We start from the raw sequence: 26,716 nt of genomic DNA, 5'->3' as shown, positions 1-26,716 counted from the left end.
GGTGCAACTGCCCATCCCCCAGGCCTTTGTTGAGTTTGGTCAAGCGACTGGCGTGGGTCCCTGGGGCCTACGAGGGACAGAGCAAGAGACAGCCCCCCACAGAGCGCCTGCGCCCACCAACACCCAGCCTTTCAGACGCCTTGCCCGGTGCCCACCGTCCCCAGGGCCTCCGACCCTGGACGGTAGGGCTGATCCTGGTGCGGGGCCTGAGGCCTCCCCGAGCTGAGCCGTGGGTGGGCTGCCTCCAGCCCCTGCCTGTTGTACCGAGAGAGTACACCCTTGGGGTGGTCTCTGACACTTCAGCTGGCTTCTGTGCAGGCCAGGTGCCTGGGTGGGGAGAGCAGTCAGCCCCCCAGCTTCTTGAGGGAGGGGGCGGTCCTGGAACCGTGTGCACAGAGACTTCGCGAGCAGCAGCCCCACAGCTGGGGACCCTCTGGCCTGGGGTCCCTGCCAGGGCCAATGTCTGCCCCCGATAAGTGGGGCTGGGAGATAGGGAGGGAAAGAACAGGGGTGTGTTCGGGGCTTGTGGCCCTGACCCTGGGCGCAGTCCAGCCAAGCCATCTGCGGGCAGAGGGTGGGGGGCATCCTCTGAGTTCCGGCCCAGCGACACCAGGTACGCGGCCACAGAGGGAGCAGGCCGGCAGCCCACTCGGAGCAAGCGCAAGCGTGTTTATTGGAGCTGTGTTCAGGAGTTTACAAGAGTCTACAACGTCCCGTACAGAGCAGAGTGTGTGCAGAACAAGCCAGCAGTCGGGGCGGGGATGGCCACGCTCCAGGTCACTCTGGGCGCCTCGCACGGCAGGGCCAGGCAGACGCGCGCCCGCACGCGCCCTGCAGCTGAAACCAGGGGAGAGTGGAAAAGGACACGGCACCATTTTCTTACTGTAGAAGCTTTGTCTCTAAAAATTTAAATATCTCTCTATGTGTACATGGATCTTAAAAGGTCGTGAAAACTCTGCCCTGCACCAGGGCAGGCTCCTTCCTCCCAGGAGGAGGGGCAGGGCCGAGGGGCACAGCCACACCGGACAGGCGGGCAGCCTCGGGGGTGGCAGCTCCGCACCCTGAGCAAACGCCGGCCCCCGCAGAGCCCTGGGCTGCAGGGAGGGCTGCTCAGAGTCTCAGCAGGAGGCCAGTGGCGGCAGCACCTGACAGCTGGTTGGTGGCGCCCTTGGCGGGGGCCAGCACATCCCCACAGCCCTCTTGGCCCACGCAGCAGGCGCCCTCAGGGGTGCCCCGCTCCTCCTCTGGGGGGCCCCTCGGGCCCTGCAGCCGCTGCTGCCGCTCCTGGGCCCGGCGGGCCCGGCTGGCGATGGCACGCACACGGCTCTGGCTGCGGGAGGAGGAGCGCCGCAGGAAGCCCGGGCCCCCCGCTGCCCCCTCCCCAGCCGGGCCCCTGCTGGTGGGCGACATGATGCCCCCAGCCTGCTGGAACCCCACGAGCCTGCGCAGCTGCTCCGTCAGGGCGTCCGGCCGCGCCCCCTGCCCTGCCGGCCTCTCGCCGGCCAGGCCCAGGCCGCGGCCCGGGCTCTCCACGCGGGGGGCAAAGTTGTCCGCTGTCAGGTCCCCGAGGCTCTTGGACTTGGCAGCCACAGTGCAGTCCGGGAGGCCCACCAGGGGGTGGCGGGCCCAGGGTGGCCATGGGGCCAGGGGGCGGGGCTGCAGCTCGTCGGGCCCCACAGGCCGCTGGCCAGCAGCCTGCAGGTTGGGGTTGGATTTGCTCTTGGTCACAGCGGGCAGGTCCAGGCGGGTGGCCGAGGCTGAGCAGGGCCACAGGGGCAGGCGTCCCGCCGGGGCCCCTGGGAGGCTCTCAAGTCCCAAGCCCAGGCCCTGCAGGGAGAGGTCGATGACCGTGTCACCAGACGACAGGCTGGAGGACGAGGACACGCTGCCACAGTGGCTGCCTGGCTCCAGCGGCTGCCATAGCTGGTCACCGCCAGTGGCGTCTGAGGACACGATGGGGTGGGGCCCGGCCAGGGGCCACCGTCCACCCAGGGACTCCGAGGGGACCTGCCCCTCGCTCTTGGCCCTTCTGGGCGCATGGCCCAGAGCCCAGGGGTGGCCCCTGCCGTCCGTCTGGCTACCGGGGGCCCCCTCGCAGGCCCCGGCAGGGCCCCCGCCGTGGCACGCCCACTGCCTGCTTTCGGGGGCTGGCTCAGTGTTCCCTTGGCTCCCGGTCCCGAGCTGGAGGGGCCCGGAAGCTCCCAGAGCTGCCCTTGGGGGGCTCGCCGAGCTGTTGCCGGGCCCTGCAGAGCACTGGGGCCCTCCAGGGGCGTGGCTAGGGGAGACGGCCCCCGGCGGTGGGGGGCCAGGACCCCGGGCCGGCTCCTCGGCAATGGTTTCCAGGCCGCACAGAGAGGAGAAGGGGTGGGCGTCTGCGGGGAGACGGAGAGGCAGGTGTCGGGGCGCCCGCGGGGCTCCGTGCCCACGGGAGCCCCGCGCTCAGGCCCCTCCACGTGCTCAGAGCCGCCCCCACCCTGCCCTCCGGCTCCGCTGCTGCTGGGGGAAGAGATGGGCCTGGGCGCACAGGCAGGGTCCTCCTGGGGCCGGGGCAGCTCAGGGCCCGCGGGCGGCCGGGCCCCGTTACCTGGCACTCGGCCGCTCTCAGTCCCTGACTAGGAAGGCAGCGTGGGGACAGAAAGGAGAAGAGGGTGGTCAGCGCCAGGGCGGGGCTGGCCGTGGACAGACGAACGCAAGGCTGGGCGGGTACAGAGGGGAGCGGGAGGGTGGCCCAGCTTCCAGCACGCCCTCCCCAGGCTGGGACTGCTCCCTGTGACCAGGGGCCACAGGCAGTTCTGTCACGACCAGACCTGGGGCCGGGTTGGGGGGGTCCAGAGCAGAGCTGCTCATACGTGCGTCCCCAAGGCCAAGGGCCACGGTCAATCTGCTCCCCTCACACTTTGCAAACAGAGGCCTCTACGTCGAGACTCTGAGCCCCGGCCAGGAACCCAGGCCAGACTCCCCAGAGGACTGCGGTGCCGGCCAGGGGCCAGGGGGAGGCAGGAGGAGGGCCTGGGAGCTGCCCCCGGGCCCTGGCGGTCAGACCAGGCAGGGAGGCTCGGCCCCAGGCACTGGGGCTAGTCTCCAGAGGCCACCCTTTGGGCTTCAGGCCTCGGCAAGCAGAGCCGGCTCGGACTCCCCAGTCCCCAGCCCGGGGTAAGGACGGCTGCGGCCAGAGCTGCAATCACTTTCCCAGCCCTTTGCGGGCATCGGGGGCCTGCGGGGCAAATCATGGTCAGACGGGGGTCTGGGGGCTGAGGGGCCCATGGACCAGCCAGTGGAGCCAGGAAACAAAGGCACAGTGAACACACGGAGGCCACGGTTCTGGACACGGAAGCGCAGCGGGGACGCCAGCCAGGCCGTGCGGGGGCAGCGTGGGAGCCACCACGGGACACTGCGGAGCAGCGTCTGCGCTTACCGGCGGAGAGCACGGGGGCCTTACTCCTAATCGCCTCCAGCTTTTGCACGAACAGGGCGTTCATCTCCCTCTGCAGGGCCCCCGCCTGCCTGCGGGCGCCCTCGGGCCAGCGGGGGGCCCCCTCGGGGCTGCCCGGGCTGCTGGAGTCCGAGGACACGAAGCCGCGGCCGCCCGGCCCCGGCTGCCGGGACCCAGGGCCCTTGGGGGCCCCTCTGCTTCTCCCGGGGGCAGTGTGGGGCGCCCCCAGCGAGCCCGCCCAGGCGCGGGGCTGCTGGCTGATGGCCACGTGCCTGCCCTCGGGCCCCGGGCTGGGCAGCTGCCCCCTCCGCAGGCCCTCGGCGTCCTCACCGGTGCAGGAGCCCACCACGCACTTCATGCAGGTGGTGGCCATCCCGGCAGGCCCAGGGCCCTTGGGGGCCTGCGGGGGCCGCGCCTGCACCGGGCTCCTCTCCACCGGTGCCTTACCTCCAGGGCTGCGGCTGCCCGGCTCCTCCAGGGCCGGGGCCTCGGGGGCGGGGCCGGGGCTGGAGGGTGCCGCGTCGCTGGCCTCCCCAGCAGAGCCCACGTCCTGCGGGCCCAGGACCAGCTCCGGGAGGGCCTTGCGGCCTGGCTTCTGACTCTTGGTTGGGGCGCTGGCCGTGCGCCGCAGGAGCCGCTGGCTAACAGAGGGCCGGGGCGGGGGCCGCCCAGCAGCATGACTGTCCAGGGAGCCGGGCTTTGGGCCTCGGAGGAACAGGCCTTTTAGGCCCAGAGCCTGCTTGACCTGCAAGAGAAGGAGATACATAGCCGACAGCTGGGCACCAGGGGCCGGAGACTGCCCAGCCCCGTCCAGCTGTGCTCCGGAGGCTGTGGCCCGGGAGAGCCTGCTGCGGCCCGACGGGCCGGCTCGCTTGGGGCACCACTCAGGGCTGTGTGTAAGGAGGACGGTCTCCAGGGAGGCTCTACCAGGGGCGGCGGAGGCTGTGGCCTCAGCACAGCGTGGATGGCGCCTGCCTGCACCAGGGTGGAGGGAGTGGCCGCTGGCGGAGGGTCTGTGGCTCTCAGGGCAGGTGGCCAGGGAGTGCCGGAGCGGGGAGGCCCCCCCAGGGTCTCCCAAGCAGAGACCTGGACCCCAGCCCTGTGCCCACCGCACGCTTCCCCCCTCCAGCCCCTGGGGCCCCAGCTCTGGCAGGGCAGGCTGGCACGGGGCCCCCAGGGTGGCCCTGGTGTGGAGAGCAAGACGGGGTGTGATCCAGATGCAGCAGCACGGGTCACGTTCACCCGCCCGCAGGCACCGCGGCCGAGGAAGCAAGCACAGCCAGGTGCAGCCCCGCGCTCGGCTCACCCATGCTCCTGCCCGGCCCTCTCCCCCGGAGGTGCTGCCTCTTCCAGGAAGCCTTTCCAGACGCCTGACAGGCAGTCCTTCCCAGACGGCCGGGCCCGGGAGGCCCCTACAAGGCCTCTCCCCCCAGCCTCCCTGCCTGAGGGAGGCAGCCAGGGTCCCCAGGACCAGCTGGCACGTGCCTGGGTCAACACGGGAGAGGCCGGCGGGGTCCTCACATGCAGAGACCCTGGAGACAGCCACGGGCCCGGCAACACAGGGGCACATCTGGGCAGAGGCATTAGTGGCCAGCACTTGAATCAGCTGTCTGATTCAAGATCCCAAATCCAGAGCGATTTGGTCAAAGTTGGCTAGAAAGTCATTTAGAAGAAGGTCCAGAATTCAAGCTCGGAGCTCCTGGTCCCTGGGATCTCCCCTGCCCCCACCCACCCCCCCCACCCCCAGCACTGGGCGTCGAAGCACAGACAGATCAGAGGGGCACACAGGCAGGCGGAGCACAGAGGGAAGGGTGGGGAGAGGGAGCGGGCACGGGTACTGGGAGGGCCGGCAGCTGGAGGACCAGACACAGGGAGGGACAGGGCAGGGCAGGGCGGGGGGTGGGGGAGGTGCAGGAGTCGGAAAGGCCAAGGGCAGGAGGAGACGGGCCAGACCTCGGGGCGGACACACAGGAGGCCTGGCAGAAGTCCTGGACCTGCCTCGTAAATGCTGCTCTGTGCCTGAGGATGGCCCAGGGGACCCGGAAACACGTCCCGACCCATGTCACATGAGCTGACAGTCTCCAAAATGCTACCAGGAATTCACAGATGCTAACGGGGTGGCCTGAGCATGCAGGTGGGGGGCGGGCAGGCCACGCCGCCCCCGTGCTGGGGTACCTTCGAGCTCCTAACAGGGCCGTGCTTCTAAAAGTAGACTTGGGACATACAGAAGCCCACTGCAAGACCAAAGAGACAGAGTGAGGCCGTGAGACACCGACAGCGGGCGTGGAGCGCGGAGACGGAGACACAGGACCGACAGGGCGACCACGGACGCACAACGGAGCTGGGAGGCCTGCAGGACCTCCGTCGGCAGCACCCAGGGCCGAGGAACACGGCAGGAGAGAGGCGGTTAGTGCCAGAAGCCACGTGGACCCCCGTGTGTGCCTGACAGACCACCGCGTGCAGCCTTGCTAGGCCCCAAACTTAGAACCAGGGACCCCTGGGCTCTGCAGACTGGGGAAGTCGGAGTGAGACCCCGTCCTGGGGCAAATGTACTGGGAGCAGGTGAGGGACGGGGCAAAGCCAGGCAGACGCCTTCGAGGAGGGACAGAGAACCAGGGGACCCCGAGCAGTAGAAGGGGAGGCTCAGGAGAGACGGGAGGGGCCGGGGCTGCCCAGGAAGGGCCATGGCTTCCATATGCTGGTGGCCACACTGGCCCCGGGACATAGAGGCACGTCCGGGGGCCCCGGAGACTCATTTCGTGGATGGAGACACAGGCCCATCAAGGTAACCACTAGGCCTCATGGCCCCACGGACACGGATTTGGGGGGGGCTGGGGCACCCCTTCCCAACAGCAAGTGACCTTGCAGGTGGCACTCACCTTACCACTGATGTCACTGACGGCCACGTGGACAAAGATGGAGGCCTCTTCCATCCCCTCCAGGTACACATGCCGATAGCCTGAAACAGCCGGGGTCATGCTCACCACAGCTCCTACCCACCCACGTCCCCCACACTCTACTTAAAGGTCCCAAAGCCCTGAATACAACCCGTGAGCCCGGTCCTGGGGACTCTACCTCCTCCAGGAAGCCTGCCAGGATTGCTCTCGCCTGCAGAGCAATCATCTGCTGGGGGCTAAGGGGCTCCGCAGCTGGTGCTCCCCTCCCCCACCCTGACCACAAAGTGCCGTGGCCTTGAACCCTCCTCCTCAGCTCCCTCGGTATCCCCAGGCCCACCCGTGGCAGGAGCCAACTCGCAGGAGGAAGCTGAGCCCCACCCTGTCCTGGCGTCCTCTGCTGGCCTGCGGGGGATGTGCTACGGGGGGCACTGGCCCAGGGCTCTGCCCTCCCCCACCCCCACTGGCCCCCTGCCCACCTGGCATCATGCTGCTGAAGGCCAGCGTCCTTTGGCCTATGAAGTCACGCCCAATGGGGTCATGGTCCCACACGAGGAAGCGCACCAGCGCTATCTCAGGCATGTGCACCGTGAACACCAGGGTCTCCTCCCACATGGGGTTGAATCCTGGAGGCCACCAGGAGGAGGTGTCTGTTACCTTTGCCCCGCCCCCACCTCTCAGACAGGCCCGTCCGCACCACAGCTCCAGCCTGGAGGCCACATGGGCCCACGCCCTCTCCCAGCACCTCCTCCTGGGCTGGCCACCAGTTGAGAGAAGCAACACCGGAAGGCCAGGCGGCTGTCACTGGGCGTCCAGCCGAGGGGGCGTCCTGGACAGTTATGTGGGTCACAGGCGGTGGCCCTCACCCTTCCCTGCCCGGTCAACCTGGTGCCGCCAGCACAGGAGCCGTGACGGGGCCTCTGGGCGCCGCCGGCCCTCCCGCATCCTCACCGTTGTCGTCCACCACGCGCGTCTGCCCCTTGCTGCAGTCCACGGGGAGCCCAATGACCTCCACCTCCACGAAGGGGTCGATGATCTGGCACACAGTGCAGGGTGGCACCGGGGCCCGGGCCGACGCCCCGGCCCTCCCCGGCCCCCAGGCCCTCCCTCCTACCTCCCCTCGGTCCCCCAGCATGGAGTCCCGCGGCTTGGGGAGCTGCTGTCCGCTGATGATCCGGAGCACCAGCTGCTTCTTGAGCTGACCGGGCAAAGGGTCCTCGGAGTTGGGGTTGAAGACGCCTGAGGGGGGCCAGGGTGAGGCTGAGCGGGCAGGGCAAGCCCACCACCGGCTCCCGGGGCAGCCCCAGTGCATCCACTCCCACCCCCACCCCATCCACTGGATGGGAGCCCCGCGTGCGGGAGCGGGAGGGGAGGCAGCCTTCCAGGGCAGGGGTGGGTGCCGGGGCCCGTAGGCCGGTCGCCTCTGTGACCACCCCATGATGTGGGCCCAGCTCGTTCCTTCCACAGGTGGACCACGGGGGCTCAGTGCGAGACCACACCGCCTCTGGGTGGGGGGCCGGGTGCCCGGGGACAGGGTCCAGGGTGGGGGGCCTGGGGCTGCGCACGTCGATAACTCGAAGAGGCCACTGCAGATAAACGTTGCACAGCACAAGCCAAGAGGCACGTGGGAGGATGGGTTAGGGTTACGATGGGAAGAAACCCACAAGTCGTTTTTAGCACATCGGGGAGAAAACTGAGGTGACCGAGAAGGGAGGAAGTGCCAGGCAGACCTCACCCCAGGGCGCCTTGCCCGGGGACCCTCGCGCTGGGGCAGGGTGGGGAGGGGCTGCAGATGCCCGGCAGGGTGGCGGCGCTTCCCTGTGCCCCCGCCTGACCCGCCAGGTGGCCTCGCCATGGCCGCCCCTTGCCACCTCCGTGCAGCAGCCCCCACCCCCATGTCCCCGTCCCGGGGCCGCGGCCTCACCCTGGCACATGCACTGGGGCTTGAGCACGTAGCCGCAGCTGCCGTTGGCGCTGAACTTGGCCCGGTTCAGCTGGAGCATCCGCCCCTCCGACTGGTAGTTCAGGGCGACTGCGGGGAAGGACGGGAGGTGGCCAGCTCAGCGCCCAGCCCATGTGTCCCGTCCCGCCGCTGCCTGTCAGCCCGCGTCCACTACGTGAGCAGGGGCCCTGGGGCTCACGTCGGGCACAACCAGGGCCGTGCGTCCCGGCAGGACTTCCCGCAGAGCCAGCACAGCAGCCCCGCGCACCTGAGGAGCCTGGACGCACCTGTATCTTTCCCGCCTTGCCCTGGGGTCCTAAGGCCCCCGCCCCAGCGGCCCCCGCCCCGGCGCCATCCTGGTGAAGTTGGCTGGATGCCGCGAAGGTTCTCCAGAGCCAAGGGCAAGCAGAGCGGCCGCGGAGAGCCCAGCGGCACCCCCTCACCAGCCCGGCTGCCCCAGGCCCCGGCACCCACCCATCTGGCAGCCGGTGTTCCAGAAGGGCTGCGGGTTGTAGTTGCTGGAATCCACTCGGTAGGAGGAGGGGTAGATGCGAGAGAGCTGGTGCTGGTTGAAGCGCAGGTACTGAGCCGGCTTCTGCTGCAGGATCTGCTGGGCCTTGGTCTCGCTGAAGGAAGACACCTGCCAGCTGGACGCCACTGCGGGTGAGACGGGCGGCGTCAGGGCACCGGGTCAGCAACCCCCCCAGGGCCCCGATCCCCCCCTCAGGGGCCCACCCGGCAGCCCCTCACCCAGTGGCCCCTCACCCTCCATCTCCACATCGTGGATGCCCACGGACTTGGTGTATTTGACCAGGTCTGAGAGGGCCCGGGACAGCTTCATGGTCTTCTTCTGCCGGGCGGCCCTGCAGGAGGGGTGGGGTCAGGACCTGGGTCGCACCTCTCCCCATTCAGGCTCTGGGGAGCGTCCATCAGGCGTCCACTATGCCCCTGTGTTCCAGGCGTCGGGACATGCGGTGGACGTGCTGAGAGGTGACACTGGGGGAAGGGGCAGGTGGCCGACCGCGACAGGTGCTACAGAAACGAGCACAGGGACCCGCGCTGGCCAGTCTGGCCCTGCACCCCGGGGTCCCTGCCCTGGGCCCCCACTGCCCCTCCCCACCGTGCGGTCCCTGAGCCTGCGCATCTGACGCCTGCTGTCGCCGTGACAACGGTCTCAGCCCTTCCTGCCGCGGTGCCTCTTCAAGGGCCCGGCGTGGAGGCAGGGCACTGACCCTCGGCTCTGGCTGCCTTGGGAGTCCAGGTCCTCGTCCCCCTCCTCCACGCTGGCTGCCTTCTTCAGCTTGCTGCTCTTCTTCTGTGCAGAACCAGGGCAGAGTCAGGACTGGTGGAGCCCCAGGCTCAGCCGGGCCGTCTGCAGAGGCCAGGAGGCTGCGAGGGAAGGGCCTGCAGCCCTGGGGTCCTGGCGCCCACCCTGCAGCCGGGCCTGCCCCCTCCTCTGCAGTGCCCTGCTCGGCCCGGGCCCTGGGTGACCTGCACTCTGGGCATCGACCAGTGTGGACCAGGGGAGGGCCATCGAGGCACCTGCTCCATGCAGCCCCGACCAGGGCTCCAGGAATCCCGGAGGGCCTCGGTCCTGGAGGAGACCCCCCAAGTCTGGCTGGCGCAGGGACAGCTGGGGCACATGGGGGCAGGGAGCCCACCCAGGAGCCCGGCAGACCTTGCGCCTGGAGAAGCTGCCCACGAGGAGCCGGCTGTTCTGCCTGCTGGTTCCGGCCTCCTCCCCCGACTCCGCGTCCTCCTCGGCCTGGGAGGAGAGACAGACAGCGGGGGTGCGGTGAGCCCAGCCTCAGACCCGGCCGGCCGGGGATGGGGCTGGGCAGCTCCTCCCAGAGGCCCCGGGCCGCCTTCCTGGAAGAGAGGGAGCTGAGAGGGGCGTGGAGGAAGGGGGGAGCCGGGCCCAGGCTGGCCACTGCTCCAGCCCCCCGGGGTGCACATAGGCGGCTGCCGGGAGCAGAGACGTGAGAACGGGGCGCGCGTATCAGCTCCCCACAGTGTGCCATTCGGCAGCGCCCAGTGCTGATTTTTTCCCACAGATGGTGACGGCCTAATAAATGCCGCTTGTGTGTCTGGAACATTCCTCGGCTTGCCCGCTTAGGTAATCCTCATACGGGGATCCCGCAGCTCAGGAGTCCCCGCCTGCTTCTTGCAGCGGCAAAGCTATTACCTACTTAGACAATCCCCTGGGCTGTGGCCATTTACCGTCACCGTTTGCACTCGGGGCTGCGGTGAACCTCCCGAGGCTGCAGGACCAGCTTCTTCGCTGCTGTTTACAGACCATGCGCGTTGGCGGCTCCCCTCCCGGCCCCTGCCCCCACCCGAGGGGCCCCCGGTCCCGGCGGCACCGCGGCCTGTGCCCCTCTGGGGCCGAGGCCCAAAGCTCTCATCCATCCTGAAGCTCAGTCACACCTCTGGAGCGGCTGAGAGTCCGTGCCAGCGTCCCCGAGGTCCCTCGTCACAGCCGTCACCAGCCGCCCCCCAGCCCCTTCCACAGATGCCCCCCCCGAACTCTCCCAACTTTGCTCAGGACGTGCCCACCAGGGCGGGAGCCGGCTTCGCAGCCGAGGTTCCCTGTCAAGGAGGGGCTTCGGCCAGGGGCACACACATCTGCACACATCTGCACACGCACTCTGCGTGCACCCACACAAGCTTGTACGCACCCCCTGTGGGCGCCCCTGCGCACACGCGCCTCCCTCGGCCACGCCCCTGCCTGGCTCGCTGGCCTCATCCAGAAAATGAGCAGAACCCCTCAGGTCTGGGTTCCGGTCGCCGAGCAGGGAGCCTGGAGCTCAAGCGGGAGATGCGAGGCCCCCCAGGCCCGGCCAAGGAGGGCAGAGGGGTAGGGACAGCCACGGGGCCATCCCCCAACCCCTCCTCCACCCCCTGGGGAGTGCTGTCTCCCACCCGCTGGCTGGCTGCCCGGAGGGGCGCTGGTCCAGAGCCCAAGGCGCAGCAACGGAGGCGCTCAGAAAACCCACGAGCTGGCAGAGGCACAGGAAGCCGTGTTCACGGTGCGTCAGGAGCCGGCGGGGTTGACACACCTCTTGGCTCTTTACACCCCGTGGTCACCCAGCACACGAGCACCCCTGAATCTGGGCACAAGCGCGGAGAGGCGCCTGCTGGCCCAGATCCTGGAGAAGTGCTGTGGCCGAAGCCAAAATCTGCCATCACCCACCCCCACCGCGCGCACCCCGACCTCAACAGGGGACGCAGCCCCCACATGCCGTCCTCAGGGGTTGTGGGCAGCCCCTCCCACCAGGACACAGCGCCTGATGGGCCTCGTGCTCGCAAAGTGGGCTCTGCGGGGCCAACCAGCACCCTCCTGGCCCCAGGGCCAGCTGCCCCGCCCATCACAGCCCCCGCAGGGTGCCGGCTTTCGGGCCACTCAGCTGATGGGACCATCTCCGGTGTTTGCCGGCCCCTCCAGACGGCACCACAGCTGCTCAGCCGCACTGGCCCGGCCCCCATAGGCTTCACGTCCGCCGTGACGGCCCCCACCCCGTTCTCCCACAGAGGAACCTCCCAGAGCTCAGCGGCCCTCCCCTACGCGGCCGGAGGGCCTCCGGGCAGGGGGCTGCACAGCTGCCCAGGACTCACTCGGCTCTGAGCGCCTGGAGCCCCTCCCTGTCACCACCAGACCCCCCAGGCCATGCCCAGGTCCTCTTCTGCAAGGAGCTGCAGGTGCCCCGGGGGCTGCCAGCCGCTCCTGCCCACAGGCAGGGAGGGTGTGGGCTAGAGGAGCTCCGCAGGCCTCCAGGGGACAGGCTGTCAGCCGCACAAACAGGGCAGCCCCTCCCTGGCCATCTGCCTGTGACAGGGTGACGGCTGCGGGTCCCTCATGATGAGAATTGGAACAGCCAAGTGTGAGCTCCTGGAGGACCCGGGGTGGAGACGTACACCAGGGGTAGTGTGTGTGTATGCGTGCAGGTGTGTGTGTGTGAGTGTGTGCAGGTGTGTGTGTGTATGCGTGCAGGTGTGTGTACAGGTATGTGTGTGTGTGCAGGCGTGTGTATGTGTGCAGGTGTGTGTGTGTGTGCAGGTGTGTGTGTGCAGGTGTGTGTGTGTGCAGGTATATGTGTGAGTGTGTGCAGGTGTGTGTATGTGGGCAGGTTTTGGGGGGCAGGTGTGTGTGTGCAGCTATGCAGAAACCTCACGCGCTCTGGCCCCTCTCCCAGCCGCAGGCCGACCCCGCCTGCCTCAGGGCTCTCACCCTTTTGGCCTCTGCCTTGTGCCCGCGTTTGCCAGGCAGGGGCAGCGTGGACGCGGTGAAGTCACTGGGGTCCTCACAGTCCCGAGCCTTCGACTCCTTCAGTAGGGAATCCAGTTTCCTCTTGGCAATGTTTTCCACACGTTTCAGATTGGTGGAGGCCTGCAAGAGGCGGACGGCCAGCCCATTGGCCCCGGTCCCCAGCTCGCAGGCAGCAGCGGGGACGGCGTCCAGTCTCGGGCAGGGCCAGCACCACCTCACGCTCACCCCATGTGAGCCCCAGCTCACGCTGCTGTGCACCCAGGCAGGTGATTTGTCCCGGGGCCTCAGACAGTGCCGAGCAGGCCCTGAGCCCAGGCCCATCTGATTCTAACTCCTGTCTCCTTCAGGTGCACGATGCTGCCCGCGGGACCCAGTGGACCGCTCACCGGGCACCCGGCGGCCACTCTGGGCTCTGAGAGCCGCTCGGCAGCTCAGGATCTGGGAACCCACCACCAGCCACTGTGCGCCTCAAGGAGATGGATGGGGTGCGGACAGCCCCCAGTGTGGCCCTGACCAACTTGGAACCTCCAGGCAGGGCCTGGGCCTTGGGCATCTGGGCACCCCCATGCCCAGGCTGGAGTGGGTGCAAGGTGGCCACCACAGACTGAGGGTTTACTATCACCCCTGGCCAGGCAGGGAAATGTGCAAGCCCACCCAGAGCGGGAGAAATCCAGTGCCTCAGGGCTTTCTAAAACAATTAGCGAGCCGCACAATCATTTTCCCATCCGATGGCCCCTCAGGGAGAAATAATACCTTGGCGGTACCCAGAAGAGGGAAGACGCTAATTAGACAGTCCCCCCCTCCCCCACCTGCCCCTTTGCTGCTCAAAGCCCTTGTGGACTCCTCAGCCTCCCAGCATTGCCCCTGGTCCCAGCAACTCTCTGTGAAGAGGTGACAGCCGCTAGCTGGGAACCCGGGGTTCGTGTGCTGTGTGGAGGGGTGGGCAGGGGGGTCCCCCACTGGCCCAGGCTGAGTGCATGCCCAGCAGCCTGGCAGCTTTGCAAATCACCCTCAGAATCTGCCCCATGCCCCTCTGTCCCTGCCCCCTCCCTTCTACAACAAGGCCTTGCGCTGGCTCTTCAGGGCTGCAGCTCCCCCGGCCCCCGAAGCCCCCCACCCCACTCACGTCCCCGTCGAGGAGCCGGCTCTTCAGGGCTGCAGCTCCCCCGGCCCCCGAAGCCCCCACCCCACTCACGTCCCCGTCGAGGAGCCGGCAGTCATCATCAATGTCGTCCGCACTGTCCTCGTCAGACACCTCGCCCTCCTCAGCATCCTCGCTGATGTTGGCTGGGAGCTTCTTGCCCTGGGGGAGGAGGTGGACCTTGGCAGGGGCCCTGTGGGAAGTGCTGGGGGGCCGGCACCCACAGGAGCAGCAGCAAAGCGTGGGAGCCTTTCCCAAGCTTGCTCGTGGCTCTCAGGCCGGGGGCACGGCCAGCCCACCCATCCTTGCAGCAGCAGCGAGGGAGGGACGTGCCCGGGTGTGCATGCCAAAGGCCCCAAACTGATGGACCACCATGGGGAGATGGAGGCCAGGTCAGGGGCAGGGCTTGCCCTGACCCCTCAAATCTATCACAGATGGTGCGGAACCCCAGCCTGTCTGGAGCAGGGCCTTGCCCTTGACCTGACTGCAGGTTAGAGGTCAGAGGTCAAAGGCTCAGCAGGATGCTGGCCCCAGGAGGGGTAGGCAGGGGCTCACCTTCACCAGGATCTTGCCCTTGAGCATCTGTGGAGAGGGTAGCATGGTGGCATCCTCGCTGCTTACTGATGACAAGTCCAGCTTGTCCCCAAGGATGTCGGTCAGATACTGGGCCATCTTCTTCTGCTGGACGACACTGCAGTGGTTCTCGAGGGACAGGATCACTGGATACCTGTGGCCCCAAGAGGGAAGGAACAGAATGAGGCCAGGGGAAGGCTAGGTCCCACCTACGTAGGACTGCAGGTCACCTGCACCACTGAATGAGGAGGAATCTTCACAGGAGCCCAGGATAGACAGGGCTGCCAGCCACTCTGGGAGGGGGCCCACCAATGGCTTTCAAAAGCAAGTGAGCGTGGGGGAAAGGAGCTGGGAGACCTCAGGGATGGGTAAAGAAGGAATGCACTTCTTCTCCTAATAAGAAAATAACAAAGGCAATTAGAAACTCCAGGAAAAACAAAAGGAAACGTTCAAACAAGTCATGGTTTGAAAACGATGTGGGGGACCTCCCTGGTGGTCCAGGGTTAGGGCTCTGCACTTGCACTGCAGGAAGCACGGGGTTAGGGTGAGTTCCCCTCTGGTGGGGGAACTAATATCCCACAAGCCACGCAGCACGGCCAGAAAAAAATGATGTGGACTTCACTGAGGTGCAGTGTGGAGCAATGGATAGACTGTGAGAAAGATACTCCCATTCACCGAGATACTGGAGACACTGTCCTGTGCATGGCCCTGGGGCCCAATGTGGGCCCAGTAAGGACGGAGACATAGCCTGGTACACACCATCTGGGGGAACATCATTATTACCTACGTGGTGCAGCGCGGGGATTTTCATGACAAGTTCTTCAGTTGTTTGGTTTATTTTTTCAGTCATGTGCACATTTACTTGGATTTTTGCCAAAAGGCAACATGATCCTTTTAGAAAATGTAAACGACCCAGACCTAGAAGTCATCAACTAGAGCAAGAGATGGGCGAGTCCTGCGATGTGGAGAGGCACGGCCTGGGGCAAAGGTGCTCCCCTCCCCGTTTCCCAGTCAGGGGACCGAGGCCGGGGGGAGAACCTTGTGCCCACAAAGATTATGCTGGCACGGGAGGTGCAAGCCCCGTCCTGAGACCCCAGCAGGCCCCTGGCTCCTTGGCAGCTACAGGACACCTGTGCGTCCCAGCCCCCCTGCCCTGAGACGCCCCCTCACCTGCAATTCCAGAGGCCAGAAGGCCCTGCAGAGGCCCCTCACTCCCACCCCCTTCCAAGACAGAGCCTGTGCCAGGTCTTCCCGCAGGGGCACCTCTGTGTCTGGTTCTTAAATCAGTCTTGCTTCCCCTCCCCTCCTTCACTCAATCAGCTCCTCCCGCGCCTGTGAACCTCACCGAGCCGAGACCCGAGGGTAACAGTGTGGGGAGGCAGTCTTCTATCTCCAGAAACTAAACTGGATTTTGTTCAGCAGTGCCTATAGCCATTCTGAGTGACAGCAAGTGGAGTCTGGACACAGAGTAGCTTCTTAAGGGCAATTAGTGCCAGAGCCACCACTGTCACAGGCGTCTGACACCAGGTGTCTGTGGCCCGGGGCCGCTGACACACACGCCCTGCCTGGCCCAGCTGTTACTCCTGCATCCACCGCCTTCCCTCTCCTCCACCCCTCCCCTGCCCCTCATCCTCAACAGTAAACCAGCCGCCAAAATGTTGCATTGCTCCGCAGAAAGGATGTGCAGGAGGGGCAGAAAGAGGCCCTTGAGCCCCTCCCCCCCACCCCCTGGGCCAGCCACCCCCAGTCCCAGCCACTCACTCGTTCTTGACAAAGGCGTATTTGTTGATGGTTTCAACGACGTCTTTGAAGAGGATCTTGGAGGTCAGAGTGTAGCCGTGGTGCACAATGGGCTCCCCGTCAGGCCCATCCCAGCAGTCCACTGGAGGCAGACAGGCCTCAGTGGGTTCCGGGGGCCGGACCACCAATGCCCAGAGACCCACAGTCCGTGGAGGCCAACCGGAGGCGGTCCTCTTGTTCCGCACTTAACACCAGGAGAGACCTATCCCAGCCCCTGCCAGGCAGAGGGCAGAGACCGTGCCCGGAGACTCCAGAGGGCTCCTCGGGGCCACGCCGCCCTCCCACAGGAGACGTCAGCCCACGGCCAAGGCCCGGCCCCTGGGGCCGAGGGGCGCGCGGGGTCCCAGAGCCGCGTCACTCACCCTCCACGCAGCGGCAGCCGGCCTGCAGGACCCAGGCGTACGTGTCCGCCCTCGACTGGGACGTGAGCTGGTCGCCCACGAGGTAGGTGTTGTGAGACGAGGTGATGAAGTAGTGGCTCAGCGGCCACGTCATGTCCTGGTGTACGCGGCGGTGCTCCGGGTTGAAGATGTCGCCCGCGGGGCTCCGAGTGTAGTTGGTGAAGCCTGCTGGGGGAGCACGGTGGGGGCAAGGGGCTCAGCCCCGTGTGCCAGCCCCGCCGCGGGCTCATCTCGGGGCCCCCCGCCCCCAAGCCGCGTGGACCCCTCCGCACCCCGCTGACCTGGCAGCGCAGCTGGGCCGGCGCGGCGCCCACTCACCGTCAATGCCCATTGTTCCCTTACTCTTGTTCTCCGGGCAGGGCTCAAACTGCTCGATGATGTCACGGCAGCTCTCGAGGGTCACGCCCGTCATCTAGGCCAGAGCAGGGGCTTGAGGCCAGGCTGGCCCATCTCCGGGCCCACCTCGGACCGCCTCCACGCACGGGCGCTGACCACGCGAGGCTGAGGCCCTGGGCCCTGCGGCGTGCCCCCCCGACTGGGGGGCTCCCTGGCCACCCGCAATGGCATGAGACTTGGGACTCAGTGACCAGCAGACTACAGAGGGTCCCCTGGGTTGGGAAGAGCTGGCGCTGACTGAGGATCCTTGGCAGGGGAGAGATCTTTGACATCATCGGCCGGGCCACCCGCCACCGCTGCCATGTTAGGGGTCTCGAGAGCTGTGGACCAGGGTGGGCTGGCGGGGAACGAGGCCTGGTGTGAGAAGGTGCGGGAGAGCCAGGACCACGTCCCACCTTGGAGGAGCCCAGGGGGCTCCCCCGGCCCCTCCTGTCACCTCCCCAAGTCCCTCGCAAGAAAACTGCGCATGGCAGCCGAGCCCAAGGTGGCCTTGCCCATCGGTGGACCCGTGTGTCAGAGGCTGAGTGATTTCCCAGGGCCCCACGGTGCAGCCCCCAGGAGCCCCCCGCTCCCAGAGGCGGGCCTACCAGTGGGGCTACCTGCGCGTCCCCGGGAATGTGGGGGGGTGGGTGTGTAGTGGAGGGGGAGGGGCAAATGGGGTTAGAGCTCGGAGCTGGATTTTGTTCAACAGTTTCTATAGCCATTCTGAGTGACAGCAAGTTGAGTCTGGACACAGAGTAACTTCTTAAGGGCAGTTAGTGCCAGAGCCACCACTGTTGCAGGCGTCTGACACCAGGTGTCTGTGGCCCCGGGCCGCTGACACACACAGGCCCTGCCTGGCCCAGCTGTTACTGGACCAGGAGGCCCAGAGTCAGGGGCCCAGGGCTCAAACCACCCAGCTGGTGGACAGTTTTGGCCCCAGACGGTAGGAAGAGTTCTGGAGAGCTTAGGGCAAAGGTCAGGGAGCAACGGGTCAGTTCTGCCCATCCCAGCCCAGGCCACATTCCCTCCCTCCACCCCCGAGCATGGCAGCTGTTGGAAGAGCGGCCCCTCAGCCTCACTCCGGTGCTGCCCACAGTAGCCGCACCCAGGCTGTCTGCGGTCCAAGCCCCCCTGTGGGAGCGCTGTCCCCTCAGCGGGTGGCCTTCCCCTCCCCAGCCCGGGCCCGGGATGAGGGGTCCAGACCCCTGAGCTTCAGCTAGGCAGTGCCCGGGGAGCACTCGGCCTCTCAGGAGGGGTGGGGCAGCCTGGGGTCGAGGACGGTGGGCAGGCACACCCTGCTGGCACCCAGAGGCATCTGCACGTCTGCTGGACGAATGCTGGAGTGAGTTGGCAATGGGCCCAGAGCCCTGGGGGTGGGAGCCGGCCAGACCCACGTGGCTGGACCAGGCCTGAAGGCTGGGCCAAGGGGCCTAGGCCAGGAGACGCTCGACGCTAATGTCGGGGCCGTGGTCAAGCACGGGCTCCCCTCTGGAAGTTCTGGGGGGGCCACGGTCAGGGCTGAGCCACGCTCCTTCCCCACCGGCTTGGTGGCTGGCCCTTGCGGGGAACCGAGGCAGGTCCAGTAAGTGGGCCTCAAATGCCAGACTGGTGCCTGCACTTCCACAAGCTCTCAGCCACGCTGTGGACGGGCTCAAATGCCCCGGGAGGCCGAGGTGAGGCCACGGCGCCTGCGGGGGCCCCACCTTCTGCTCCGCCTCCAGGAAGCGCTGCAGGTCAGCGGCGTCCAGGTGGTCCTTGTGGTTGCTGTAGGTCAGCATGAGCAGGTAGAGGTCCCGGCGGGTGGACATCGTCTTGTAGAAGGCACAGAACTCCTCAAAGCCCAGAGTCCCCTGGTGGTCATCTGTGTCCGCTTCCTGTAACGCAAGGCCTCCGGGTCCCCTCGCATCCCACCCTGGGCCTCAGCCGCGAGGGTGCCTGCAAGCTCCCCGTTCCTCAGTCAGCCCTGAGTCGAATCCCCCCTACCCCTTCCAGCATCACTGCCCACGTCACGGGCTCATGAGTGCCCCCCAAGCCCGGCAGCGGCATCCTCACTGGGGTCCCCCGCGCCTCTCCCACCAAGAAGCCACCGAGTGACCCGTTAACACAGATCTCACCCCACCTTCCCCTTTCCGAGCCTTCCAAGGTCAACCTGCATCTGAACCCAGCAAAGTCACCCCACTCTGGAGAAATACCCCACCCTGCAGCCAACAACACCCCACCCAGGAGTTAGTGCCCACGCTGGGCTGTGATCTGTAATTAGGGTTGGCCATCCATTGATTAGAAAAGCGCAGGGCCCCTGGGCATGTAGGAATCCCAGACTCTGGCTGCCACAGCAGAGATGAGAGGACGCTGGTCTCAGCCACTGTCCTCGTTTTGCTCAGAAAGCAGCTCACACTCTACCCACAGGAGCCCCCCAGGCCGCTAATGAGACCACAGACTCCTGCATGAATCCACTCACTCAGGGAGCACCTGCTGAGGTGTCAGGCCCTGGGGACACCAAGAGCCAAGGCCAGGGACAGACCCAGAGGACAAGGGCACCCAGTGATGGAGGCCAGGCGGCCCCTAGGAAGCCTGAGGTGCTACAGGGTCATGGGGGTCTCTGGAGCTGGGCAGGAAGGGCCATGTGGAAGGTGCTCAAGACCCTGAGTGCCGAGGTCGGGTCCTTAGCCCGGTGAGTAGGGTGGGGGGTGGGGGCGGGGGGCGGGGGTGGGTGCTACTGCCCGGCAAAAAGAGACCCCAGGTTCAGCACCATGGATAGCAGTGCACGCCGGCCCCTCGGGGCGTCTGCATTGTCTCTTCTCCTACGGCCACACAACCTGGGGTGGCTGGAGATGGGAATGAGGTCCCCTCTGAACCAGAAGGATCACCAGCGAGCCAGGTGCAGGCCGCAGCCACCCCCATGTCCCCGGCCCCAGAGAGAGTCGGGCTCCTGGGAAGGCTGCCCTGCCTGCCCCGGCCCTGTGGCTTGGCCCCCAGGTGGGCGCCCAGCACAGCCCGAGCATCTCCCTCCAGGACCCGGGTGCCCACGCCGGGTGCTCACACCAAGGCCAGGACAGGGCCAGCTTGGTACGAGGGGCCCAGCCCAGGGCCACCTGCACGGGGCCAGCAGATGCCAGATGAGGACCCCTGTGTCTGTGCCAGGTTTGGGGGCGGCCTTGTGTCTAGAGCTGGTGGGACAGACCCGGGCAGGGCACTCACTGCAGGTCAAAGGGCCCCTCTGGGACAGAGTCGGGCTGGTCGCCCTCCCGGGGGCCGTGGCTGCAGCTGGGCAGAGATGCCCATCTGCTGAGTGTCCACCTGCAGGGTGATCTGGCCTCTCCGCGGGCTCCGGGCTGGGCAGCATGCCGAGGTGGGGGCTGAAAATGCTTTGTGACGACGAGGCCCTCAGGGGCCCGAAAGGCGGCTCTGAGCCCTCGGCCCCAGAAACGCCCCTCTATGTGGTCACGCAGCCGCTCTCCTCTCCACAAAGGGAAACCGCAGCGGCTGAAAGCACACGCCGGCCGGAGCTGTGCTGCTGGGCCAGGCCTCAGAGCCGCCCAGGGTGCGGCCTCGCCTATGTTCCACGGTTATTTTAGGCTTAATGAAATTACGCTCAAGCCACTCTTGACCCACCATACAGATCTCTCCTTTGATTAGGGCAGTTCCAGGCAGTGGAAACAATATTGAGATTTCTCGACCATAAAATTGTTACTAATTATCAGAGCAGCTCTGCCCGGCTGGAGGTCAGCCCTCCTCCCCTGGGCTCCCGAGCGCCCACAGAGGGCCCCGTGCAGATGGGCAGGGAGGCCCAGGTGCTCAGGGGCCACCGTGGACAACGCCCACTTGGGGCTGAGCTGCCCAGGGTCTGGGGTCAGCAGCTCCTGGCCTACAGCCCCCTGCTGGCCTTTCTCCAGGGCCCCACTGGCAGGTCCTCCTTGAAGTGGTCTGGACAGCGCCCGGACACCACTAGTCCTGCGGCTGGTCAGAGGGCTTTGTGGGGAGCCCCTTTTGTGCCCAGGGGGTGCGGGAGAGGCCCAGCCTCCTTACAGGAGGGGCAGGGGGCGTGGGCTCTCCGGAGCTCCCAGCGGGGGGCATTTTCAAGCCAGGTCTTGGTGGTGGACCTTCAGGGCCCAGAAGCCTGTGCCCACTCGCACCCATTCCGTGGGGGGCACTCATCTCTCGTCCTGCCTCCGAGGCCAGTCTGAGCCCCTGACACAGCCTCACCGCTCTGGAAGGGACTGCTGACCCCCGAGCTGCCCCTGGAAGCAGGGCAGGCAGGGAACGGTGGGGCTGCTCTGCGGGCCTGAGCCATCTGCCGGCTCCCCACTGCCCAGGCGGGCTCTGTCCCCGCTGGGGCCTTCAGGAGGGGCCCTGAGAGCCCCCCAGTCCTCACCCAGCAGTCAGGGTATCCTGCGCACACCACCCCGCCCCCGCCATTCACACACGGACCCACGTGCTCTGAGCCGGCCCGCTCCCCTCGCTGCAGCCGAGCACAACCTCCCGCCCATCATGAGAGCCCAGAAGGGAGCAGCCGGGGGCCAAGCCTCGTGGAGCGGTTGGCTGTGTGCGTGTGTGTGTGTGTGTGTGTGTGTGTGTGTGTGCGTGTGTTTGTTGGGGTGCAGGGCCTGGTTCAACCTCGCGGAACCCTCTTCCCAGGTGGCAGCAAGACAGTGAGGCCTGAGTGAGGGTGGAGTTTGCTCGCCCATCCCCACCCGGATCCAGGACCTGCTGACACCGCCTTCCTCCCCCGGCCCAGCAGGGGTTCCGCAAAGGGAGAAACTAATTACAGACAATAAAGGCGGCCACTCAGCTGAGGATGCACTTTCATAACGGCTAACACCGGGGTGGCTGGGGACCACAGGCTGGGCGGTGGGTAACCAGAGCTGCTGCCCAAAAGGCAGGGCCCGTGCACCTGAGTAAGTCTGGGGAATCGCGGGGCAGTGTGGGACATGGGGTGCAGGTCCTGCGGGTGGCCCCCTCGCTGACCCGGTGCCTGCCCACACGCCCGGTCCGCCGGCCTGGGGAGGCCCCGGGAGCTGCTGCAGTGGTGCCGGCTCAGCCGCGAACAGGGGGCAGCTTGGGGCATCTGACTGACCGCCCCGCACAGGTGCAGGACGGCTGCTTCCCTGCCATTTGCTGCAGCTTGGACGGCACCGCCGGGACCTCCTGCAGCTTGGACGGGGCCGGCCTGCTCCCGGACACACGCCTGCCCCCAGGCACCCTCGCTCGGGGCCCGAGACCCCCGGCGGCCCCGCTGGCCTCACCTGGAACATCTGCTTCACCCTCTGCCGCGGCAGGTTCACGTTCAGCTTGCGCAGCAGCTGCAGGACCTCCCCGATGCTCAGGCTGCCGTCGCCGTTCTTGTCGGCCTCGTCAAATGTCTGCTTCAGCCACTTTGGGGCCAAGTTAGGGGCCAACGGAGGTGCAGCAAGGCCGGCCGCGCTTCCCCTCCCCTCCCCTCCCCTCCCCTCCCCGGGCAGGAAGGCGTGGAGGACCCCGCCCAAGTTCCCCTTCCCGAAATATGTGAGCCAGCCGGGGCTCACCCGCCCCACACGGTGGACAGTGAGCGGTGGTCCCCGGGGGACCCCCCGCCGTCCGCGAGGATATTGGTCCCGGGTGCGCTGGCGGCGGGCCAGGCTGTCCTCGTCGCGGATGCCGGCCATGAGGTAGCGCAGGCCGGTGACCCAGGTGCGCGCCTCGTCGCCGCTGGGCGAGACCAGGTCCAGCGACTCTCGGTGGCTGCCGTAGTAGATGCTGAAGCAGCAGTTGGGGTCGAAGCTGCTGTCGGGGCAGCGCTGGAAGACCTCTGACTGCCGCCCCTCGCTCACCTCCTGGATGGAGTCGATGGAGACTGCAGGGGGCGGGGGGCACGGTCACGGCCCTCCCCGGGGCCAGGCGTCCTCCAGCCGCAGGCCCCAAGGTGCTCTCAGCAACAGCTGGGGCCCTTTGGGGTTGCCCGCCCCGTCTGAGCCTGGGGCCGCCTCGGTAATCAAGTCTGGCATCAGCAGGCGGGGGCCGGGGGCGGCGGGGTCCCGCTTGGCGCGCACCAGCTCAGGCGCCATCAGGAATCTCATCGCTGGCTGCAGCACCTGCAGCTCCGTGCAGCCTCCGTTCAGAGGCTGAGTCACCGCAAGGAGATGAGCTGGGAAGGGCGGCTGCAGGGTCTGTTCCTGTGCCTGAGGCAGGGCCCCTTCTCAGGTGGTCGGGGCACAGCTGGGCAGCACCCCGCTGGGAGCAGGCACCCTGGGCTCGGCACGGCCAGGGACCCCAGCACTGCACCCCCTGCCCGGCTCCTGCTCCCGGCGGCAGGCTCTGCACCGCCCTGGACGTTACCGTGTCCCGTGCAATAACGACGGGTCCTCCCCACTCGCGCAGTGAAGGGTGCGTGAGTCCTTCTGTCTTCTGCCCCCACTGACCCCTCCCCAGGAGCTCCCGCTTCCCCTGCTCCCCCAGCCTGCTTCTCCAGCTGCCTGTGTGCACGCATGTTCGTGGCGGGGGTAGGGGTGCTGGGCCCCCGGATTAGGGGGCGCTGACAGTCAGGAGACAGCTGCCCCCCACACTGTTCCTCCCTCCTGGGGACCCCTCCACGGCCAGAGTCAGCTGGTCTCCCCCCGTCCTAGCCTGCTGGTCTCTGCCCTATCACCCCTTCCCCAGAGGGGCCTCCACGACCCCCACCCACCTGCTCCCCTCTATTTGCCATCCTGTGTTCTTCTCGTCACTCAGCATGATGTGAAGTTATCCTACCGTTAGGTGGTGTCACCCACCTCGCACTCAAAGACCAGCCTCATGGCGGCTCAGTTCCCAAAGGATGCCCGGTGCTGGGAACAGTGCCTGGCACAGAGCAGGCGCTCCGGATGGAGCACAGGGGCTCCTGCCTGAGCAGCCAGTGGTCGTTCCACCTCCCCGGGGCCCTCAGGGCAGTCCCAGCCCCCTCCTCCAAGACACCCTCCCCGGGGGCTCCACAGCGTGGCTCTCTCCTGGGCCCCAAGGTGGCAGCAGTGCCCTTAGCAACCACAGGGCTGAGGCCCTGCCCCGGCACACCTGCGTCTCTCCAGTCGCCAAAGCCAGAGGAGGGGCCGTAAAGTCCCCTCTGTCGCCTGTAAGGACTCACGTGTCTCTTCCTGACCCCCAGGACCCCCAGCCTGGTCCCTCTGCCCAAATCCTCACAGCTGATTGCCCGCCACCACCCATCCGGACAGCTCTGCAGCCTCCACACGCCTGTCAGCTGCTCACACCCCAGGCTGCCTGGGCCAGCGTTCGGCACCGGGGTCGTACGCTCAGGGTGCCCGGCAGGGTCTCTCTCTCTGCTCATGAGCGGTCTTATCTCCCCGGCTAGACTGAAGGACTTTTGCCTCTCAGCCCATCTCAGCATCCGGTGCAGGGCTGGGCGCTGGGGCCACTCAGTCTCCACTGAGTCCCAGAGGGCTCTGCTAGGTGGGCAGCAGGGCCAGGGCCCTCACCCCACTGCGTCCAGATGTCACTGAGGATCTCCAAGGCCAGCTGAGCCCATGGGCCAGGCCTGGGGACTTCCAGGGCTCAGGGTCTTGCTGCCCCTTCAGCTGCCCAGTGGCTGCTCTGGGAGGGTCCTCTGCCCCCCTGGGTGCTGGTCTGCGGGCTCTGCCCTGCCCACCGCTCCCCCACCCAGGGCCACCCCACTCACTCTTGGCCTTCTCGTTCTTGCGTGAGGGCCGCCAGCGGATGCAGGAGCGATGCTCGTCCAGGAAGTAGAAGCGGACCAGGCCCTTGGAGCTGCCACGAAGCTTCACCATCTGTGTCCCCGCCTGCATGGCGCTCATGCATCGCTCCACTGGAGGCCCGCCGACCCGGCACACAGACGGACCGACACAGACAGGCAGACACAGACGGGGGGCCGGTGAGCGCTGCGGCAGCCCCTCTGTGCTCATCGCAGCCTCAGCCCCACCCCCCACGTGCTCAGGGGGGTGCAGAGACCACCCACCCACCAGGGCACCGAACTCAGACCCCCAGGCCTGCCTGCGGCCCCAGGCGCCGGCCCAGGTCACAGGTCCAATCTGGGACCCTGATCAGAGGCCAGAGTCCACACAGAGAATCAGACCGATTCTGCCCAGCCGGGCTCCTGTTGGCCTCCCCAGTGGTCCTGCGGCCCAAGGCCCAGGTGAGGTCCCAGACGGGCCCTGCCCACCCCCCAGCTCTGCCCTGCTTCAGCGGCCTCCCACCCACCCCCTTCCACCACCATGACCTGCCCCAAAGGCTACAACACACGAGAGGACACAGGGAAGGGGTGGCCGAGCCCGCTCTCAGGAGCTGCTATGCAACGAGGTCCCGGGCCAGGCACAGGGTGGGCCCAGGTGGGCGGCATGCAGGCAGCCCCCCACGATGCCCAGCCTGGCTCACTGGCCCGGCCGCAGGCACTCCTGAGAGCCTGCATCCCCTTCCCGTGGCATCTTCAGGAAAGCCGCCCTCCTCACACACGCCACAGGGGTGGTACCACACACATCCACCCGGGGGCCACGGAGGAGCCTCCACGAGGCCAAGGCGCCACACGGGTCTGGGAGGGCACAGAGCCCACACCTTCCCCCAGGGGCCCCGCTGCCTCTCCCCTCCCCTCCCCTCCCTTCCCCTCCCCTCTCCTCCCCTCCCCTCCCCTCTCCTCCCTTCTCCTCCCTTCTCCTCCCCCTCCCTTCTCCTCCCCCTCCCCTCTCCTCTCCTCCCCCTCCCCTCTCCTCCTTTCTCTTCCTCCTCCTCCTCCATCCATTCAGCCTCCGGTCTGCAGCTTGCACGTCTCCCAGGTACCAGGAGAGGCCGTGGCTGGCCAGGCTGGAGAGGCAGCAGGCTCCAGAAGTCCCAGGGGCAGGTCTGTCCTGGGCCCCCTCAGGCCCTTCACAACTGCCTACAGGAAGCCCGGGACCCAGGAGGTACCATCAGGTGAAGCACCAAGTAATTAACCCACGAGGTCCCCCCGATGAGGAACCCTCAGGTGGTGTTGTGGAGGCCCGTGGGCAGTGTCAGCCCGAGGGAACAGGCAGTGAGGACCTCTCAGAGGAAGCCAACCTCTGACCTTGAACTGCAGGCACTGGGCGGGGGGCACAGCGGGGAGCCGCGCACATGGAGGCTGGGCTCCAGGGGAGACACCGGGAGGAAAAGACGCGGTGTGCCTGCCAGGACGCAGGTAGCAGGGAGGAGGCGGGAGGCCGGGATGGGGACAGGGATGGGCCCCAGAGGCCTAGAACCAGGTTCTGGAAGGTGGTACCTGGACCAGGCCCCATCCGCCGGCTGGAACAGAGAGCCGGAGGGGCGAGCGGACCTGAATGGGGCCCTCCGTGGGCCGGCCCCGCTAAGACAGACACTCTACCCTCCGGAGTCTCACCGCAGCGACGGGCACTCTGCGGGCCTCTAAGGGCCGACACGTCCAGCACCAGCACGCTGGCCTCACCACACCTGGGCCGAAGGTGTCACTGCCCCCCAAAGTAACAGGGACCCCCCAGACAGTGTCCAGGTTCTTGTGGTCAGCCCAGGTGACCCGTCCTGTCTCCTCAGAGCCTGCGCCACCTACCCTCCCTGACCCTGGACCCAAGGGAGTGTCCCAGGCTGCCCGGCCTCTGGTGCCCTCCGGCGCCCTCTGGCCCTGGCTCTGTGGCCTGGCCCGGGCTCCGCCCCTCTGGCTGGGGAGGGAAGGCTGCCGGCCCCAGCACAGCCCAGGAGCAGTGGGGTTTATGGCAGTGAGGACCGGGGGCGCAGGCCCAGCACTGCCACAGGCGGCCTGGGACACGGATTCATGCCGTCCCTGCGGTGCCTGGGCAGGGGGCACAGGGTAGGCTGGGGGCTCGGGGCACATCCACCAGGACCGTGGCCCCGGCCCCTCCTTACCCCTGACTCCCCCACCCCTTCCTTCCCCGCTGCCCGCCTGGGGTTCAGCCTCCAGGCCCTGA

The 26,716-nt window shown here is 67.1% G+C and overlaps 1 protein-coding gene across 1 annotated transcript in view; it reads right to left on the bottom strand.

Annotated features, from left to right (window-relative positions):
- Nucleotides 1-631: 631 nt before the first annotated feature.
- Nucleotides 632-26,716, bottom strand: part of PLCH2 (phospholipase C eta 2) — a 67,555-nt gene continuing 41,470 nt past the window's right edge. Inside the window, exons 2-22 of the mRNA XM_057550342.1 lie at nucleotides 24,469-24,615; nucleotides 22,394-22,659; nucleotides 22,073-22,201; nucleotides 18,533-18,703; nucleotides 16,770-16,863; nucleotides 16,413-16,616; nucleotides 16,012-16,132; nucleotides 14,233-14,404; nucleotides 13,732-13,839; nucleotides 12,498-12,656; nucleotides 9,948-10,034; nucleotides 9,502-9,584; nucleotides 9,035-9,132; nucleotides 8,744-8,926; nucleotides 8,252-8,359; nucleotides 7,442-7,566; nucleotides 7,279-7,363; nucleotides 6,807-6,953; nucleotides 6,313-6,392; nucleotides 3,416-4,178; nucleotides 632-2,372 (exon numbers count right to left, since the gene is read on the bottom strand). Coding sequence (XP_057406325.1) covers nucleotides 1,111-2,372; nucleotides 3,416-4,178; nucleotides 6,313-6,392; nucleotides 6,807-6,953; nucleotides 7,279-7,363; nucleotides 7,442-7,566; nucleotides 8,252-8,359; nucleotides 8,744-8,926; nucleotides 9,035-9,132; nucleotides 9,502-9,584; nucleotides 9,948-10,034; nucleotides 12,498-12,656; nucleotides 13,732-13,839; nucleotides 14,233-14,404; nucleotides 16,012-16,132; nucleotides 16,413-16,616; nucleotides 16,770-16,863; nucleotides 18,533-18,703; nucleotides 22,073-22,201; nucleotides 22,394-22,659; nucleotides 24,469-24,615 — 4,592 coding nt within the window. The 3' untranslated portion in view covers nucleotides 632-1,110. The remainder of the gene's footprint in view (nucleotides 2,373-3,415; nucleotides 4,179-6,312; nucleotides 6,393-6,806; nucleotides 6,954-7,278; nucleotides 7,364-7,441; nucleotides 7,567-8,251; nucleotides 8,360-8,743; nucleotides 8,927-9,034; nucleotides 9,133-9,501; nucleotides 9,585-9,947; nucleotides 10,035-12,497; nucleotides 12,657-13,731; nucleotides 13,840-14,232; nucleotides 14,405-16,011; nucleotides 16,133-16,412; nucleotides 16,617-16,769; nucleotides 16,864-18,532; nucleotides 18,704-22,072; nucleotides 22,202-22,393; nucleotides 22,660-24,468; nucleotides 24,616-26,716) is intronic.

The sequence above is a fragment of the Balaenoptera acutorostrata genome, chromosome 1 (genome assembly GCF_949987535.1).
Source record: "Balaenoptera acutorostrata chromosome 1, mBalAcu1.1, whole genome shotgun sequence".
Taxonomy (NCBI): Eukaryota; Metazoa; Chordata; class Mammalia; order Artiodactyla; family Balaenopteridae; genus Balaenoptera; species Balaenoptera acutorostrata.
This window is presented reverse-complemented; position numbering and strand designations above follow the sequence as displayed.